Below are 15,320 nucleotides of genomic sequence, written 5' to 3'. Positions count from 1 at the left end.
TGTAATCAAACGCCATGACCACGGTATGGTTTGTTGTGCCAAGTCCCAATGCAAACACAGCGTGTTTCTTGCTTTCTTGAGTTTTCACACAGCCTGCAGGGTAACGTCGGTGCGAATGTCAATGAATGAAGTGAGAATGGACTGTGTGTGTGTGTGCGTGCCTGCCGCGTGCGCGAGTGCATTCGTTCTCTCTTCTTGCGCCCCCCCCCCCCAAACACACACGGTAAACATGCGGTAATAATAATACATTAAATAAATAAATAAATAATACTGGCAAAGAAATATTCTGAAATAAAGATGGTCCGAAATAGAAAGTGGTGATTGATAAAAGTATCATCTGTGAATGAATGAATGAATGAATGAATGAATGAATGAAAACTTTATTTAACAGATTGCAGAATGGGTACAATACAGTATGGCTCAATACACACAATTGTTAAGGGGATGCAGACCAGAGAAAGACGTTTGTCTTGTTTACATCAGGGTCCCCCATTTTCAATTCATAGTGAGAATTGAAACAGTGAATACGATTATAAACCTGAAGACAATTCACTGTTTGGAGCATGAAAGGTCCAGAATGGCCTCGTGGTTGTCTTAAGCTACAGAAGTAGCCCACATTGACTGAGGCAACTTGGCAGCTCTGTTCTGACGCTATTTTACTAACTAGTCCAACCATGAGCTCTACGAACCCCTTCAGTCAGCCTACCGAGCACATCACAGCACAGAGACCGCCCTCATCAAGATCACTAATGACCTCCTCCTTGCTGCAGACTCCGGACACATCAGCCTCCTCATCCTTCTCGACCTCTCCGCGGCGTTCGACACAATATCCCACTCAGTCCTCCTCAAATGCCTCTCCGACAACCTAGGCATCACCGGTACAGCTCTGTCATGGTTTCATTCATATCTCACAAATAGATCTCAGTTTGTCAGCGTCAGCGGCTCATCCTCCCCCCCGGCCCCAGTCAACCACGGTGTCCCCCAGGGCTCTGTGCTGGGTCCCCTACTATTCACCATTTACATGCTCCCCCTCGGTCAGATTATACGTCACCACGGACTCAACTTTCACTGTTATGCAGATGATACTCAGCTCTACATCAGCACCTCACCATCCTCCCAGCTCCCCCCACAGTCTGTAGTCAACTGCCTCCACGCTATAAAAACCTGGATGGCAACCAAATTACTTAAACTCAACAGCAAAAAGACAGAGCTCATGGTTGTAGCCCCCAAGGCACTGCTCGGGAAGGTTGGAGATCTCCTCCTCCACGTTGACGGCTGTTCCATCTCCCCGTCTCTCGAAGTCCGTAACCTGGGCGTCACCCTTGACTCCACACTTTCATTTCACTCCCACATCAAATCTGTCACCAAGTCTGCCTTCTACCACCTCAGGAACATCTCCCGTCTCCGACCCTCACTCTCAGACTCTGTGGCGGAGACCCTGATCCACTCATTTGTCACCTCCCGGTTGGACTACTGTAATGGAGTCCTGTTCGGGGTACCCAGCAAAGCCCTGGACAGGCTCCAGTATGTCCAGAACTCAGCTGCCAGGGTTCTCACTCACACCAAGCCCTGGCAGCACATCACCCCCACCCTCATCCATCTCCACTGGCTTCCAGTCAGGTTCCGCATCACCTTCAAACTCCTGCTCCTCACCTACAAATCCCTCCATGCCCTCGCCCCCCGGTACCTGTCTGATCTCCTCCACCAGTACACTCCATCCCGGAACCTACGATCCTCTGATCTAGGTCTCCTCTCCATCCCTCGCACCAGGTTACGGACTTTTGGGGACAGAGCCTTCAGCGTGGCGTCCCCTACCCTCTGGAACTCTCTCCCCCCCGAAATCCGCAACGCCCCAACCCTGGACACCTTCAAATCCGCTCTAAAAACACACCTCTTCACCAAGGCTTTCCCCATCAGTTAGTTTTAGATTAAATTAGGTCCATTATCCCCTACTTTCCCTCATCCCCTCTTCCCCCTCCCCCCCTACTTTCCTTGCCCTATTTTTTGTCCTGATTGTAAAGCGACCTTGGGTTCTATGAAAGGCGCTATATAAATTTGATTTATTATTATTATTATTATTATTAGACTAACTTTACGAGACAAAAGGCATTAGGCCTAGACCTGATGGCGCAGTGGCAGCCAACCCTCAAACCTATACTCTGTAAACGCCATGTGTTATTCTCCGTTTGAGACAAATACAATTATCCTAGGACGGTGGACCTCACCTCCTTTTTGTATTCATTTTATAGTCCCAATATAGGAACTATAATAGTATCTAAACTGCTGCTCGTCATGATAAACCATCTGCAGGCAAATTGAGTGTATTTCATGTTGATCTGCAGAAGTGCAGCAGGCCTACATGTTATTCACAGCGACAGTTGCAATTAGCAGGACTTTAAAACTAGATATCTTCATCAAATTAAAAGTGTTGCATTCATGCTTAATTCAAATGCAAAAAAAGAATCCTACACTGTAAAAAAATTTATGTTTTTTCACAGGAAATTCACTGTATTATTTTACAGATTACTTTTGTTTTTCTACTTTAAGTGTAAAAGCCACAAAAATACAGTAAATTACCTTTTATCAAAATATTAACCATTAAATAAAGGTTGTAATCTGTAAATGTATTTGATTTCACTGTAATTTGACAGTAAGTATTTGGCAACCGTTGATGCCAGACATTTACCGTTTTCTAGCAGCTTTTTTTCTTACAGTGTATGGATAAAATGTGAAAACGTTCATAAAACGCTCGCTTTTTATGAACGTTTTTCACACATTCTGACATCCACGAGTAAATACAAAACTAACGTTTGATTGATTGAATTGATTGCACATTTTATTTACCAGATTGCAGAATGGGTACAATACAGTACAGCTCAATACACATGTGTTAAGGGGATGCAGACCAGAGAAAGACTTTCGTCTTGTTTACATCAGGGTCCCCCATTTTCAATTCATAATGACATTTATGACATACACAACATACAGATATACAGATCATGATGACATACAGATATACAGTACTGTTACATTTATGACATACACGATATACAAATGTATACAGTACTGTTTAACACAGAGATCCTAACAGAAACTAAATAGAAACGAGATAACGGTCCGCGCACCTGTCTCCTGGACGCGCTGTGGGACGTGGAGCCGGACCAGGGACGCGTTGTTGCCACAGGTCCTGTTGTCTCCCTCCTCCAGCTCCGAGCCGTTCTGCAGCCACACGCACTCCGAGACAGACGTCTCGTTCAGGGAATAGAAATCCATATCGAGGGTTTTTACAGTAAGAAGTTCACACACAAAAAAAGCATTCTATACGAATTCTCCGCTGGAGCCTCAGAACTGGAGACCGCATCCATATTAGTAGTCCATCATCACAAGTCTTGGTCTAGTAGTGTGTGTGGGGTATTCACAAGTTTCCTAACGCAAGGGTTCCTCTCATTTATTATTATTATTATTATTATTATTATTATTATTATTATTATTATTATTATTATTATTATTATTATTATTATTATTATTATTATTATTATTATTATTATTATTATTATTATTTAATAAATGTTTGCATTATTCTCTGGTGGCTGGAGTGGATTCTCAAGCGAGCGTCACGTCGGCGGGTTCTCCACTTCCAGAATGTGCCGCGCCGCGCCGCGCTGCTTCTTCCGCGCCTTGGTCCGCCGTGCCGCCGCGTGGATCAGCGCAGAGAGGAAAGTGGGGTGTCGAGGGAGCCGGATAATGCGCGCGGTGGGCGGGGGTATCGATAAGGGGGTCTGCTTATCCTGGTGGGGAATGTTTAAAACCAGGGTCCTCTCTTGGCAGTAAGTATAGAGAGGGGGGTAAATTGTATACGCACGCCGCGTTGATGCCCCCATGTGGCGCGTGAGGGACACGACCTGTGTCTAGTGTGAAGATTATAAACCTGAAGCCAGTCGTTTATCTGTGGCCATTCTGTACCAATTTACCACAGGAGCTTTTATATTAATGGGACACTTAATTTGTGTGTTGTTGTGTTTATAAACGAACCTACTATGCAGTGCATCACACTCTCTGAATGTGGGAGTTATAATGCAGAAGCTTCATCATTTGATGAAGGTCCATTGCAAAAGAAAATAATTGTGTTATGTTTGTCTTCATCGTGATCATAATCATCATCACCTCAACCATCACGTCATTATCATCATCATCATGATAATCATCATCACTATCATCATAATAATCATCATCATCACCACCTCCACCACCATCACCGCCATTATCACCATCATCATCATCATCATCATCATCATCATCATCATCATCATGATAATCATCACCATCATCATCATCATCATCATCATCATCATCATCATCATCATCATCATAATCATCATCATCATGATAGTCATCATCATCGTAATAATAATCATCACTACCACCACAATCACTGACGATGATTCTCCTCTGGAGCTCCAAGCTCCGGAGGAATTGAAGAAGGGTCGGATAATCCTGTCGCCACTGGAAGAAAAGGGGTCTCGTACGGAACCGGTCCTTGTAAATCCAAGTGCCCGATGGCAGGTTTAATAGCTATTAATCCAAAGCCCGATGGCATAGATGGTAGCTAGCTAGCTTTGTTTGTACTGGAAGCTAGCCCGCGGACGGTCTTCAGTGAGTAGTTAGATCCAAACGCCGCTGGGTTTAACTCTACGTTTCTCCACGTTACTTCGCTTACACAAGTCACTATACTGCACCAATAATGGCTCTACAATATTATAGTCGTATCTAAGTAGCTACTAGCTATCTGTAACGATACACCGCGGGTAGGTCTGTGTACAACTGTACCGGACGTATATCCACTCTCGTTCTGCTGCTTCTCCTGTTCTGCTACTGCCGACTCGTTACTTCCACTGCTGTTAGGTTACTGCTCTACTGTTCACACTGGTGGCTGCTTGCGCCATCTACAATATAATTACTCAGACTGATTTCTAGGGCGCAGCCGATTTACTTGTCCGGAATCAATGCGCCTGCTATGGGCAAGTCTGAACTTGTCCGGACTTGTCTCGAACTCTGTCTGAGGGGCTCGTCTGCTGGCGCCTCCAATGTCAAGGGCGGGGCCCAATGAGGCGAGCGAAGAATACTATGATGCAAACGGAAGGCGTTGGATATATATCTTATATATATAAACAATATACAAGTTATACAAAATAATAAACGCAGATTCTCAGTGTTAATCTGGACCTTCAGAACAGCCGCCTCCTAATTAGTCCGCACCTAATTAGTAAATAAATGGGGGCACAGATTAATATTAAGGTCAAGTCAACTTCTCCATAATGTGCTATGGGGAGTTGGAAATAATCTATAAAGTCAGTGGGTTATCGTCGTCGTCAGGGGAGTCAGGGATCTCCGGCAGCTCTATCAACTTGGCTACTGGTCTGGTGTAGGTCCGCCCTTGGACGATGACTTCTGCCGCTCTGACCTTCCCATCGGAACCAGTAATCACTCTGCTCACACGGCCGGCCGGCCACGTAGCTCGGGGTAGTGACTGGTCTATTATCATCACGACGGTACCCACTGTCAGGTTGTCCCTGTCTTTAACCCACTTCTGACGGGCTTGAAGGGATGGTAGATAGTGTAGGAGGAAGCGGGCCCAAAACTGGTCGGCCAGTACTTGGCTGTGTCTCCACATCCTCCGGCCGTTCATCTCGTTCTGTCTGTACACCGTCTGAGGAAGGGCAGGGTCCAGCCGCACCATCAAGAGGTAGTTTGGGGTGATGGGGTCGACGTCAGCTACGTCGCTTGAAACGTAGCCGAGGGGCTTAGAGTTCAGAACGCTCTCAATCTCTGTGAGGACCGTAGCTAGGACTTCGTCGCCCACGGTCCAAGTACGGTGTACATAGCAGTCTTTATGGATCGGACCTCTCTCTCCCACGTTCCCCCGAAATGGGGGGCGTTCGGGGGGTTGAACTGGAAGGTGACCTGAGCAGGAGCGAGGCGGATCTTGAGTTCTTCACCCATAGTCAGGAAGCTCTCTCTCAGTTCTGTGTCTCCTCCTCGGAAATTTGTCCCTTGATCGGACAACAGCACTGATGGGGTCCCTCTCCTTGCTTGGAACCTCCGGAATGACATGAGGAACGAGTCTGTACTCATGGTCTGGAGGATTTCAATGTGAACAGCTCGGGTGGTCATGCACTTGTACACGATGCCCCACCTCTTCTCTGTCCCTCTTCCTTTCTTGACGTTGAATGGGCCGAAGCAGTCCACGCCCGTGGAGTGGAAGGGTCGCTCTCCGAGTCGGAGGCGGCAGGGAGGCAGGTCGGCCATCTTCAGAATACTGGGCTGTGCCCTCCACTTGCGACAGGTCGGGCAAGTCCGTTGGAATCGACGTACAGCTTCTCTCCCTTGGAGTATCCAGAAGCGCCGTCGGATCTCCGCAAAGACTCGCTCGGCCCCCGCGTGGTGCACTCCCTTGTCGTACTTCTGGATGATCAGCTCGGTTATCTTATGTCGGCTGTTGAGGACGATGGGATGCTTAGCATCTTCGGTCAAGTCCGGGGCCCGTCTCAATCGACCACCCACCCGGATGAGGTGCTGGGCGTCGAGCTCTGGGGCTAGGGTGAGGAGTCGACTGTCTGAAGGAACTGGCTTTTCCCCTTTCAGGCAATCTAGTTCTTCTGGGAAGGAGTCTCTTTGTGCTCTCTTTAGTAGAAGAAGTTCTGCTTCCTCGTAGTTCGATGCGTCGAGGTCTGTGGTGGGGGGAAGTTCCGGGTGGTGCCATAAGAATGTCCTTTTCTGAGCACTCTCAAAGGTTAAACAGTCGTCTAGGTCCGGGTCCGTTGGGGCCGGGGCTTGAGTCAGCCCGCAGAACATAGACTTCTTTATCTCTGACTCATCTTGGTTCGCCTCCCGTGGTGTGGGGATAGGCCACTTCTCCTCCGGGAGCTTGAGGAACTCAGGACCATCACTGTAAGGGTTATGACGTGTGAGGTCGTCTAGGGACATCCCCCGTGTGATGACATCCGCCGGGTTCTGCTTCATGTTGCTCCTACCAGGTCTTGGATTTCGGTTACTCGGACTCCGACGAAAACCTTGTACCGACAGTAGTCGGACTGGATCCAGGTGAGTACGGTCATGGAGTCTGACCATAGGATGATCTCACGCACCGGTATGGTGAGTTCACTTTGTATCATCTTTGCAAGTTGCGCGCCTACCAGAGCTGTGCAGAGCTCTAGTCCTCTAGGCACGTACCATGACTCTGTCGTCCTTTCTGCCTCGTGGTCATCGATTTTCTTTATATGGCCAGCCGTGATCAGCTTCTCGATCTCGGCGCGATATATCGTTGCTTGGGGGGGGTCTTTGGCGAGGCGCTGCTCAGTGCTCTGTAGGTAGTGGTGTGTCGCTCGCTTCGGCACGTGCAGAGTGGGCATCCCTTCCCGCCTCAAGAGTGGGGTCGAGTATCTTAGCACTCCGTCGACCTCGACCCTCGTAGTCTTCTGCTCGAGTAGAACTATGGCATACTTGTCCTCCTTTGACCGAACCATTTTGCGTTCGTTCTTGAATGGCAGCGAGTCTAGTGTCCATAGCCTCTCAACGTGCTGCAAGAAGGTATTGTCTGGGTCGCTCACCTTGGTGTAAAGGCAGCGTGTGGACGTTGGTCGGTTGGAAGGCCCGGAGAGAGGGCCCTGGAGCGTCCATCCCAGTCGGGTCTTAACCACGGCTGGGCATCCTCTGGGTCCGATGTGGACCGCGTCCATTGGGACGATAAGGTCTGCGTGGTCGGAGCCTATGAGCAGGGTCGGTGTAGCGCCGTCGATGAGCGGTATGGGCAGTCGGCGTAGGTGTTCGTACTTCTCCCTCAGCTGTGGGATGGGGTAATCGTAGCGTGACAAACCTATGTCGTGGCTTGTGAACGCCTTGTTGATGCTGTACCGCTTCTCGGGCTGATCGATCGCTGCTATGGTGAACGAGACGTTTTCACCCTTTATTGTCTTTAGGTCTCGACGAATGGTACGGATTGTCATGGTCTCCTCTGGACCCCGCAAGTCCAACTGGGTCGCGGCGGAGGCGAGGAGGAGAGTCTTCTCCGACCCATCGTCAAGGACGGCGTAGGTGTCGAGTACCTTGTCCCCGTGACTGAGGAGTACTCGTACCACCTTGAGGAGCACCCTGGAGCTCCCACTCTTCGCGGGGTCTATGTAGAGTACTTCGGCTCTCGAGCTGCTTTGTGGGGCGGGTTTTCGCTTGTTGCTCTCGTGCAGTGCTTCGAGGTGGGCGCCGTCACACTTGCCACACTTCTTCTTAAGGCGGCATTCGGCTGCCATGTGGCCGCGCGCGCAGTGGAAACAGCGGCGGTTTGCTTTAATCCACTGACTTACGTCGGCGGCGGTCAGTTTCTTGAATGCGTCGCACTGTGACAGCCAGTGTTCGTTGTCGCAGTATTGGCATGCGATCTTCCATTTTCCCTTAGCGGGGGGGTTATGACTCTTCTGTCGTGGCACCGACTCGGCTTGGTGCATCACGGTGATGGGCCTGCTTTGGTCTTTAAACCTTCTCGGTCCCTCTTTAATGTTCGAGCCACCCCATGCGAAGGTGTCAATCCTTAGGCTGCTGACCTCCCTGGCTAGGAAGTCAGCAAGGTCCAGGAGTGATTGTTCTGAGCCATTGGGGTCACGGTGGTTTCTTTGCCGCCGAAAACGTTCTTGGCGGAATGGGGGGAGCTTCTCTAATATACGCTCCACGTTGGAGTTGGCGTACAACTCGTACATCCCCTTCTCTCGTTGTGACCCGAGCATCCCTACCAGGGATTGTACTTTGACGGATAGGTCGTCCAGGGCTCGGTTGTCTTTAGCTGGGGGGAGACGTTCAATCTCGCGTATCTCCTGAATGACATAGTCCCATGTACGTCCGTAATGGGCGTCGAGGGCCACCAGGGCATCAGAATAGGGAGTCTGTGAATTGGAGTATGCCAGCGCTATGTTGTGCGCTCTAGTTACCTTGAGGTGCTTAAGGAGGATGGCATACTTGTATGACTCGTCCTGTACTCCGGACATAATTGTCTCTAGGCACATTCGCAGCTCGGTATACTGCGCTCGGTCTTCTCTTGTGAAATCTGGGAATGTGGGTGTCCCAATGTAGGATGCCATGGATGGCTGTGACACTGACGCACGTATGGGGAGAGGCCTCCTTGGCGAGTCTCCCCGTACGTGGGGTTGTTGGTTCGTGCTGGGTGGGAACCAGAGGCCGGGTCCCCAGGCACTATTCCTCGGTGATGTCTGTTGCTCAAACTCCCCACTGGGACGGGTTGGGGGTTCATAACGCAGCGCGTCGGGACTGAGACCGGGGCTGCACTGTTCCTCCTGGTCTGAGATGGGTCCGTGCGGGTGGGCTTTCTGTCCTCCCTCGTCCTCCGCTAGGCTTTGTAGTCGCTCGGTTAGCTGCTCTGCAACGTAAGCAGGTTCTTCCCGTAGGCTGGGTCCCGTGTAGCTTGGTCGGGGAGGGGAAGGTGCCCTCGACCCGTGTTGTGATGATCTCCGGGAGCTCCGGGTGGAAGAGTGGGGAGTCACCCTCTGGAGCGCTTGCTCCATCATTTGTGCTTGTAGACGGTCTCACTCCGCCTCGCGCTGTGCATTGGCTGCGTCGCGCTGTGCATCGTGCTGCGCATTGGCGCGGTCTCGCTCCATGGTTTCTTGAGCCTGGAGGCGCCTCTCTTCCAGTCTGAGATGTGCATGCTCACTTTCTTGTTGCGCCTGGAGGCGGTCTCTTTCGGCTGAAGCTGTCAGCGTGGCGATCAGGACTTGCGCTAGCCTCTGGTCGGCCTCGCTTGGGGATGACGCTGATGATGGTGATCTGGAGTTGGCAGGGCTTGGCGGTGACCTGGTCTCCTTACGCGCTCCGAGGTCCATCTCGGGGGTGCTGTACTTTGTCTTCTCCCGCGCTCCGAGGTCCATCTCGGGGGCGCGTGTTCTTTACTCTGGTGCGCTCCGAGGTCCATCTCGAGGGCGCATTCTTTGTCCTCTTGCGCTCCGAGGTCCATCTCGGGTGCGCGCTCTCTACCTTCTTGCGCTCCGAGGTCCATCTCGGGGGCGCGGTGTTCTATGGGCATAGTCAAGTCATGTCCCGCTTGTCCCCCCCCCCCGTGAGCTAAGTCAGTTTCACTTAAACTAGCTTGGGTCTTTACCGGTTGGGTTGACAGGTCGATAAGGTTGGGCATACTTAAGCCACTAATTTTATCCTTGCTTAACGTCCTCGTAGATAAGCTAGGAGGTAGATCTACAGCGTAGGTCTCCAAGTGGGGAGGGGGCTGACACTGGCGCCTAGGGCGCTCTGGTGGGGGAGAACCGTTTGGAGAGTGTCCGCCGCTGGCCATATTATTATTAATATGATTATTATTGCTGATACCCTCCGGCTCGAAGGACCAATTGTAGCTAAGGGGCTACACAACCCGGACTGTATTAAAGATTGTTTAGATTAAACCACTACTAAAGAATATTACTTGCCAGACAGTACAGTTAGATAAATATGGCGGACACTCAATTGACGGCACGGGGACAAGGATACCAAGTTTACAGTATTTTAATCGTCATAGCAACATACAACTGAATTATCACGTTTCTCTTTTAATAGTAGAATGTCAGAGTATCAAAGTCAGTGGTAATGGATAGTTCCTAGGCTAAGAATACTCGACCGGAGCTCTGCAGGGAGTGAGGAGAGACGAGGGGATACTGGGCAAAGCAAGGGTAGTTGGAGACGATGATTCTCCTCTGGAGCTCCAAGCTCCGGAGGAATTGAAGAAGGGTCGGATAATCCTGTCGCCACTGGAAGAAAAGGGGTCTCGTACGGAACCGGTCCTTGTAATCCAAGTGCCCGATGGCAGGTTTAATAGCTATTAATCCAAAGCCAGATGGCATAGATGGTAGCTAGCTAGCTTCGTTTGTACTGGAAGCTAGCCCGCGGATGGTCTTCAGTGAGTAGTTAGATCCAAACGCCGCTGGGTTTAACTCTACGTTTCTCCACGTTACTTCGCTTACACAAGTCACTATACTGCACCAATAATGGCTCTACAATATTATAGTCGTATCTAAGTAGCTACTAGCTATCTGTAACGATACACCGCGGGTAGGTCTGTGTACAACTGTACCGGACGTATATCCACTCTCGTTCTGCTGCTTCTCCTGTTCTGCTACTGCCGACTCGTTACTTCCACTGCTGTTAGGTTACTGCTCTACTGTTCACACTGGTGGCTGCTTGCGCCATCTACAATATATATACTCAGACTGATTTCTAGGGCGCAGCCGATTTACTTGTCCGGAATCAATGCGCCTGCTATGGGCAAGTCTGAACTTGTCCGGACTTGTCTCGAACTCTGTCTGAGGGGCTCGTCTGCTGGCGCCTCCAATGTCAAGGGCGGGGCCCAATGAGGCGAGCGAAGAATACTATGATGCAAACGGAAGGCGTTGGATATATATCTTATATATATAAACAATATACAAGTTATACAAAATAATAAACGCATATTCTCAGTGTTAATCTGGACCTTCAGAACAATTACCATCTTAGAAATCACCATCATCATCACCACCACTATTATCATCATCATAATCATCATCACCCTCATCATAATCACCTCCATCGTCATCATCATAGACAAGACATTTAGTTAATTTAGTCATTTTGTCACTAAGTTCAGGAAGGGTACAGGAAGGGTACAACTCTTACATCTGAGTAAAATGTGTTGTCAAATCAAACAGTGCTGAAACTTGGGTGCTGCAGTGTTGAGTGCATACAGTAGTAGTCAAGCATATTAGTATAGTAGGAAGAGTGCATGCAAATTTTCACATTTCTTGAGATGATGGTTCGATAAACCAACATATTTGGACAGTTTTGTTAATAGATATTTAATGTGGCATTTGAAATCGAGCGACTCATCAATGAGGACCCCTAGGAATTTTGTGGACACCACTCTTGTGACCAGTGTTAATTTTGTCAACTAAAATGATGACGAAAGATGTTCGTCAATGACGGTTTTTTTCATGACGACAACGAGACGTGACATCACATTATTGAAGACCATGTGACGCTAACGAGACTAAATAGTTTATCCAATATCGTTGACCACAACTGAGGACACAAAAATGTAATTTACAAAAACCAGGACGAAATTTATGTTGATATCGTCGACTAAAACAAGACGAGACAAAATAATTATAACTTTTCTTAATGCCCTCGTCCCGACAGAGCAGTGTGATGGGGAGCTCTGTTATTAGCATTAGCTGAAGAGCTATTTGAAAAGCTAGTTTTAGCTTAACGTTACCTTGGCTAAAGTTGGGACTATTCATAATCCAGCTGCAGACCTGCAAGCAAAGTACAGCAAGTTGGCAAAGGAGTATTCCAAAGTAAATCACTTTTTCACCAGTAATGTTACATTGTTTGTATTTCCATCTAGCTCGCGTTAACTAGTGGCTAACCTAGCTCACGCTAATGTGGCTAACTGATCAACCTCTCGCACACAATTAATGACATGTTGCGGACAGCCATACCGGTGACAATGTTTAGCTTTTAGTGCCAAATGATAAGAGTCTGAGGCGGAGTCTCAAAAGAGAATGTTGAATATTTATTGTGCATTTAAAATCACAACAGAGCCTCTGCTACTACAGTAGCTAACCTAAACGGAGCCTTCTGGAAGCAAGTGCAACAGCGTATAATGTCCGTGTGGAACCAATGTGCCAACAACCTTTCCGTGGGTGAAGCATAGCATAGTTGTCATTTAAAGGGGACCTGCATTGCTATTCCTAGCACTATTTGGGCAACTTTACACAATTCCTGTGAGTCTATGGAAGACATCTGTAAGGTTTATTTAAAAAAAAATCATTGTTTTATATTTCTAATATCAAAAGCATCATTTTCCAGCCTCAAGATTTCAGCCTGTTATTGGCTGGGCTCCGCCCATAAGCACTTTCAGTGACAGTCATCCACACAGTCTGCGAGTGGCAGAGAGAGAGAGAGAGAGAGAGAGAGAGAGAGAGAGAGAGAGAGAGAGAGAGAGAGAGAGAGAGAGAGAGAGAGAGAGAGAGAGAGAGAGCACTGTGTAAACACAGCTGCGTGCGAGGTACGCAGGTCCCCTTGTCTTTCTTTCTCTCCCTCTCCCGTTTGAGGAAGTCTTCCACTGTGCCACGCGCTATGCTCCCGAATCGAGAGAGAAAGAGAGATAAAGAGGGGGAGAGAGAGAGACAGACCGAGAGACGACAGCGCGACGCGCGTGTATCAGCGTTTCCGTTAGCCGGTAATTACCGGTTTTTGACCGGCAAAATCTGTTTAAGTCCGACATATTTCATCTCTCCGGTCTTAATGTCCGGTGAAAATAATTCCCTGAGTCTAAGCACAATTTGATTATTTGAATTGTATTAAAATAGGCTAAAATTAAATAGCCTATGCGATGAACGAAACGATCATTACATTTGTTTCCTCGTTGCTTCTAATAATGACAACGACGTTGTCAGCGAGCGAGAGTTTAGTGCTGGGTGTGCAAACTTTTGTGAAGCTGCAGAGCCATAGCACAAGCAGCCCAATGCAGTATTCCAGCAGTACTCCAATTCAGCCATTTTCAGCCAATGTTGGGTGGGGGGCGCTGCTGTGCGGTTCCCAGAAAAGAGCCAATAACAGCTAAATCAGCTTCTCTGCAGCGCCATACTCTTTGCAAATAAGTCGTTGCGAGGTGGAGAGAGTCGTCACGCAAACCACGATAATGTTGCCGTCTCTCTGCTTTCTCAGTTCTTCGCTTGATATAATTAATACAAATGTCCAATATAACGGAATTCGTTAGCTCATAAAAATGTGATTATAACAGACTGCTGTTTAGTGTCGGACCGACTGCCCACATACGCGGATAAAGTCAGCAGCAGCACGGAGTATCGAGGGACTTATTTTATTTGGAATATATTAATTAATGACTGTATACGCAAAAGTAGCTAGTTTTAAGTAATAATATTATAAATCTACATGCCTTGAGGATGACATTCTTTATATAGCCTGCCTATCAATTGTTTTAAAGCTCAATAAACTATGACCGGAATTAATCTCATTTGTCCGGTAGATTGAAATCTTGCAGGTCACGGAGACCGGCAACAATTTTTTCTAACGGAAACCCTGGCGTGTATGTATGTGTGCTCTGTCGCGAGGGTCTATCTGATTCTCCCTCTCTCTCTCGCTCTCTGTCAAACCCCATTTGGTGCGCTACAACCTCAGAGCCAATCGGATCACTATCCGCTCCATCCTCGCCACGTGACGTCACCATGCGAGTCAAATCAGAATGACCTGATTTTTTCCGACCAGGAAATGAATGACCTGAATGACGGCAATCCGCCAATATGGTATTTAGAGACACAAACACATTGATACTAACTCCTATTACTATAATACAATGCTAGACACTGAAAAAAGACATTTATAATGCATGTCACCTTTAATGATACTAATACTAATCTATACAATCACCTGTTGTTGAATAAATACCATTACTTTCTAGTTATTACAAAAAAACAGTATATATAAAACATATATAGAACATTATCTAAAAATAGACAAAAATGTCATCCGTTTTCGTTGACTAAATCTAGACTAAAACAAAAAAGTTAAAATTTAGACAAAAACTGACTAAGACTAAAATGCTCAGACATTTAGTTGACTAAAACTGACTAAACGAAAAATAAATGAAGATGACTAAATATGATGAAAACTAAAAAGGAGCACTTGACACATGACTAAGACTAAAACTAAAATGAAAATAGCTGCCAAAATTAACACTGCTTGTGACAACTCCTTTCCATCAATCTTAATACAGGTTGTAAGGCTATAGTCTTTCTGTTATGGTTTGAAACCGACCCCAACAGCACGGCACAGACAGGTAGTTCAGAGTTAGCCAAAGACTAGGGCGTATTTATTTCTGAAACAGGAATGAGCGAAATAACAATAAGAACAACAAAGGGGAGAATGTTCTTGGCAGAGTTGTCTGCGGCTCTGCAGATCATCCTGGTATTGAGATGGTGAAGCGGCGTAGCGCCACTGCCTCTGCGGCCCTGCAGCTACTCCAGGATCCAACTCGGGAGGAACGGCGAGAGAGAGAGAGTGGTCAATAAACAAGCCAACGGAATACAGAGGCAGTCCAGTCCTCCTTAGCTGAGTCCAGTATAATCACACGTGACTTAATCTTCAGTGTTACCAACACACAAGTTTAGCTGAGTCCAGTACAATCACACGTGACTTAATCTTCAGTGTTATCAACACACAAGTTTAGCTGAGTCCAGTACAAAACAAAAACGGCAAATCTTCAGTGTTATCCAAAC

General features: G+C 47.7%; 1 protein-coding gene across 1 annotated transcript in view; it reads right to left on the bottom strand.

The window, feature by feature from the left end:
- cckbrb (cholecystokinin B receptor b) overlaps positions 1-3,273 on the bottom strand; it is a gene marked incomplete at both ends in the record, with an annotated part of 211,543 nt that extends 208,270 nt beyond the window's left edge. Inside the window, 1 exon segment of the mRNA XM_084314019.1 lies at positions 3,126-3,273. Coding sequence (XP_084170145.1) covers positions 3,126-3,273 — 148 coding nt within the window.
- Between the last annotated feature and the right edge of the window lie 12,047 nt (positions 3,274-15,320).

Source organism: Notolepis coatsorum, assembly GCF_963971535.1.
Source record: "Notolepis coatsorum genome assembly, chromosome: 5".
Classification (NCBI taxonomy): Eukaryota; Metazoa; Chordata; class Actinopteri; order Aulopiformes; family Paralepididae; genus Notolepis; species Notolepis coatsorum.
Note: the sequence above shows the minus strand (reverse complement) of the source record. Positions and strands in the feature narration are given on the sequence as shown.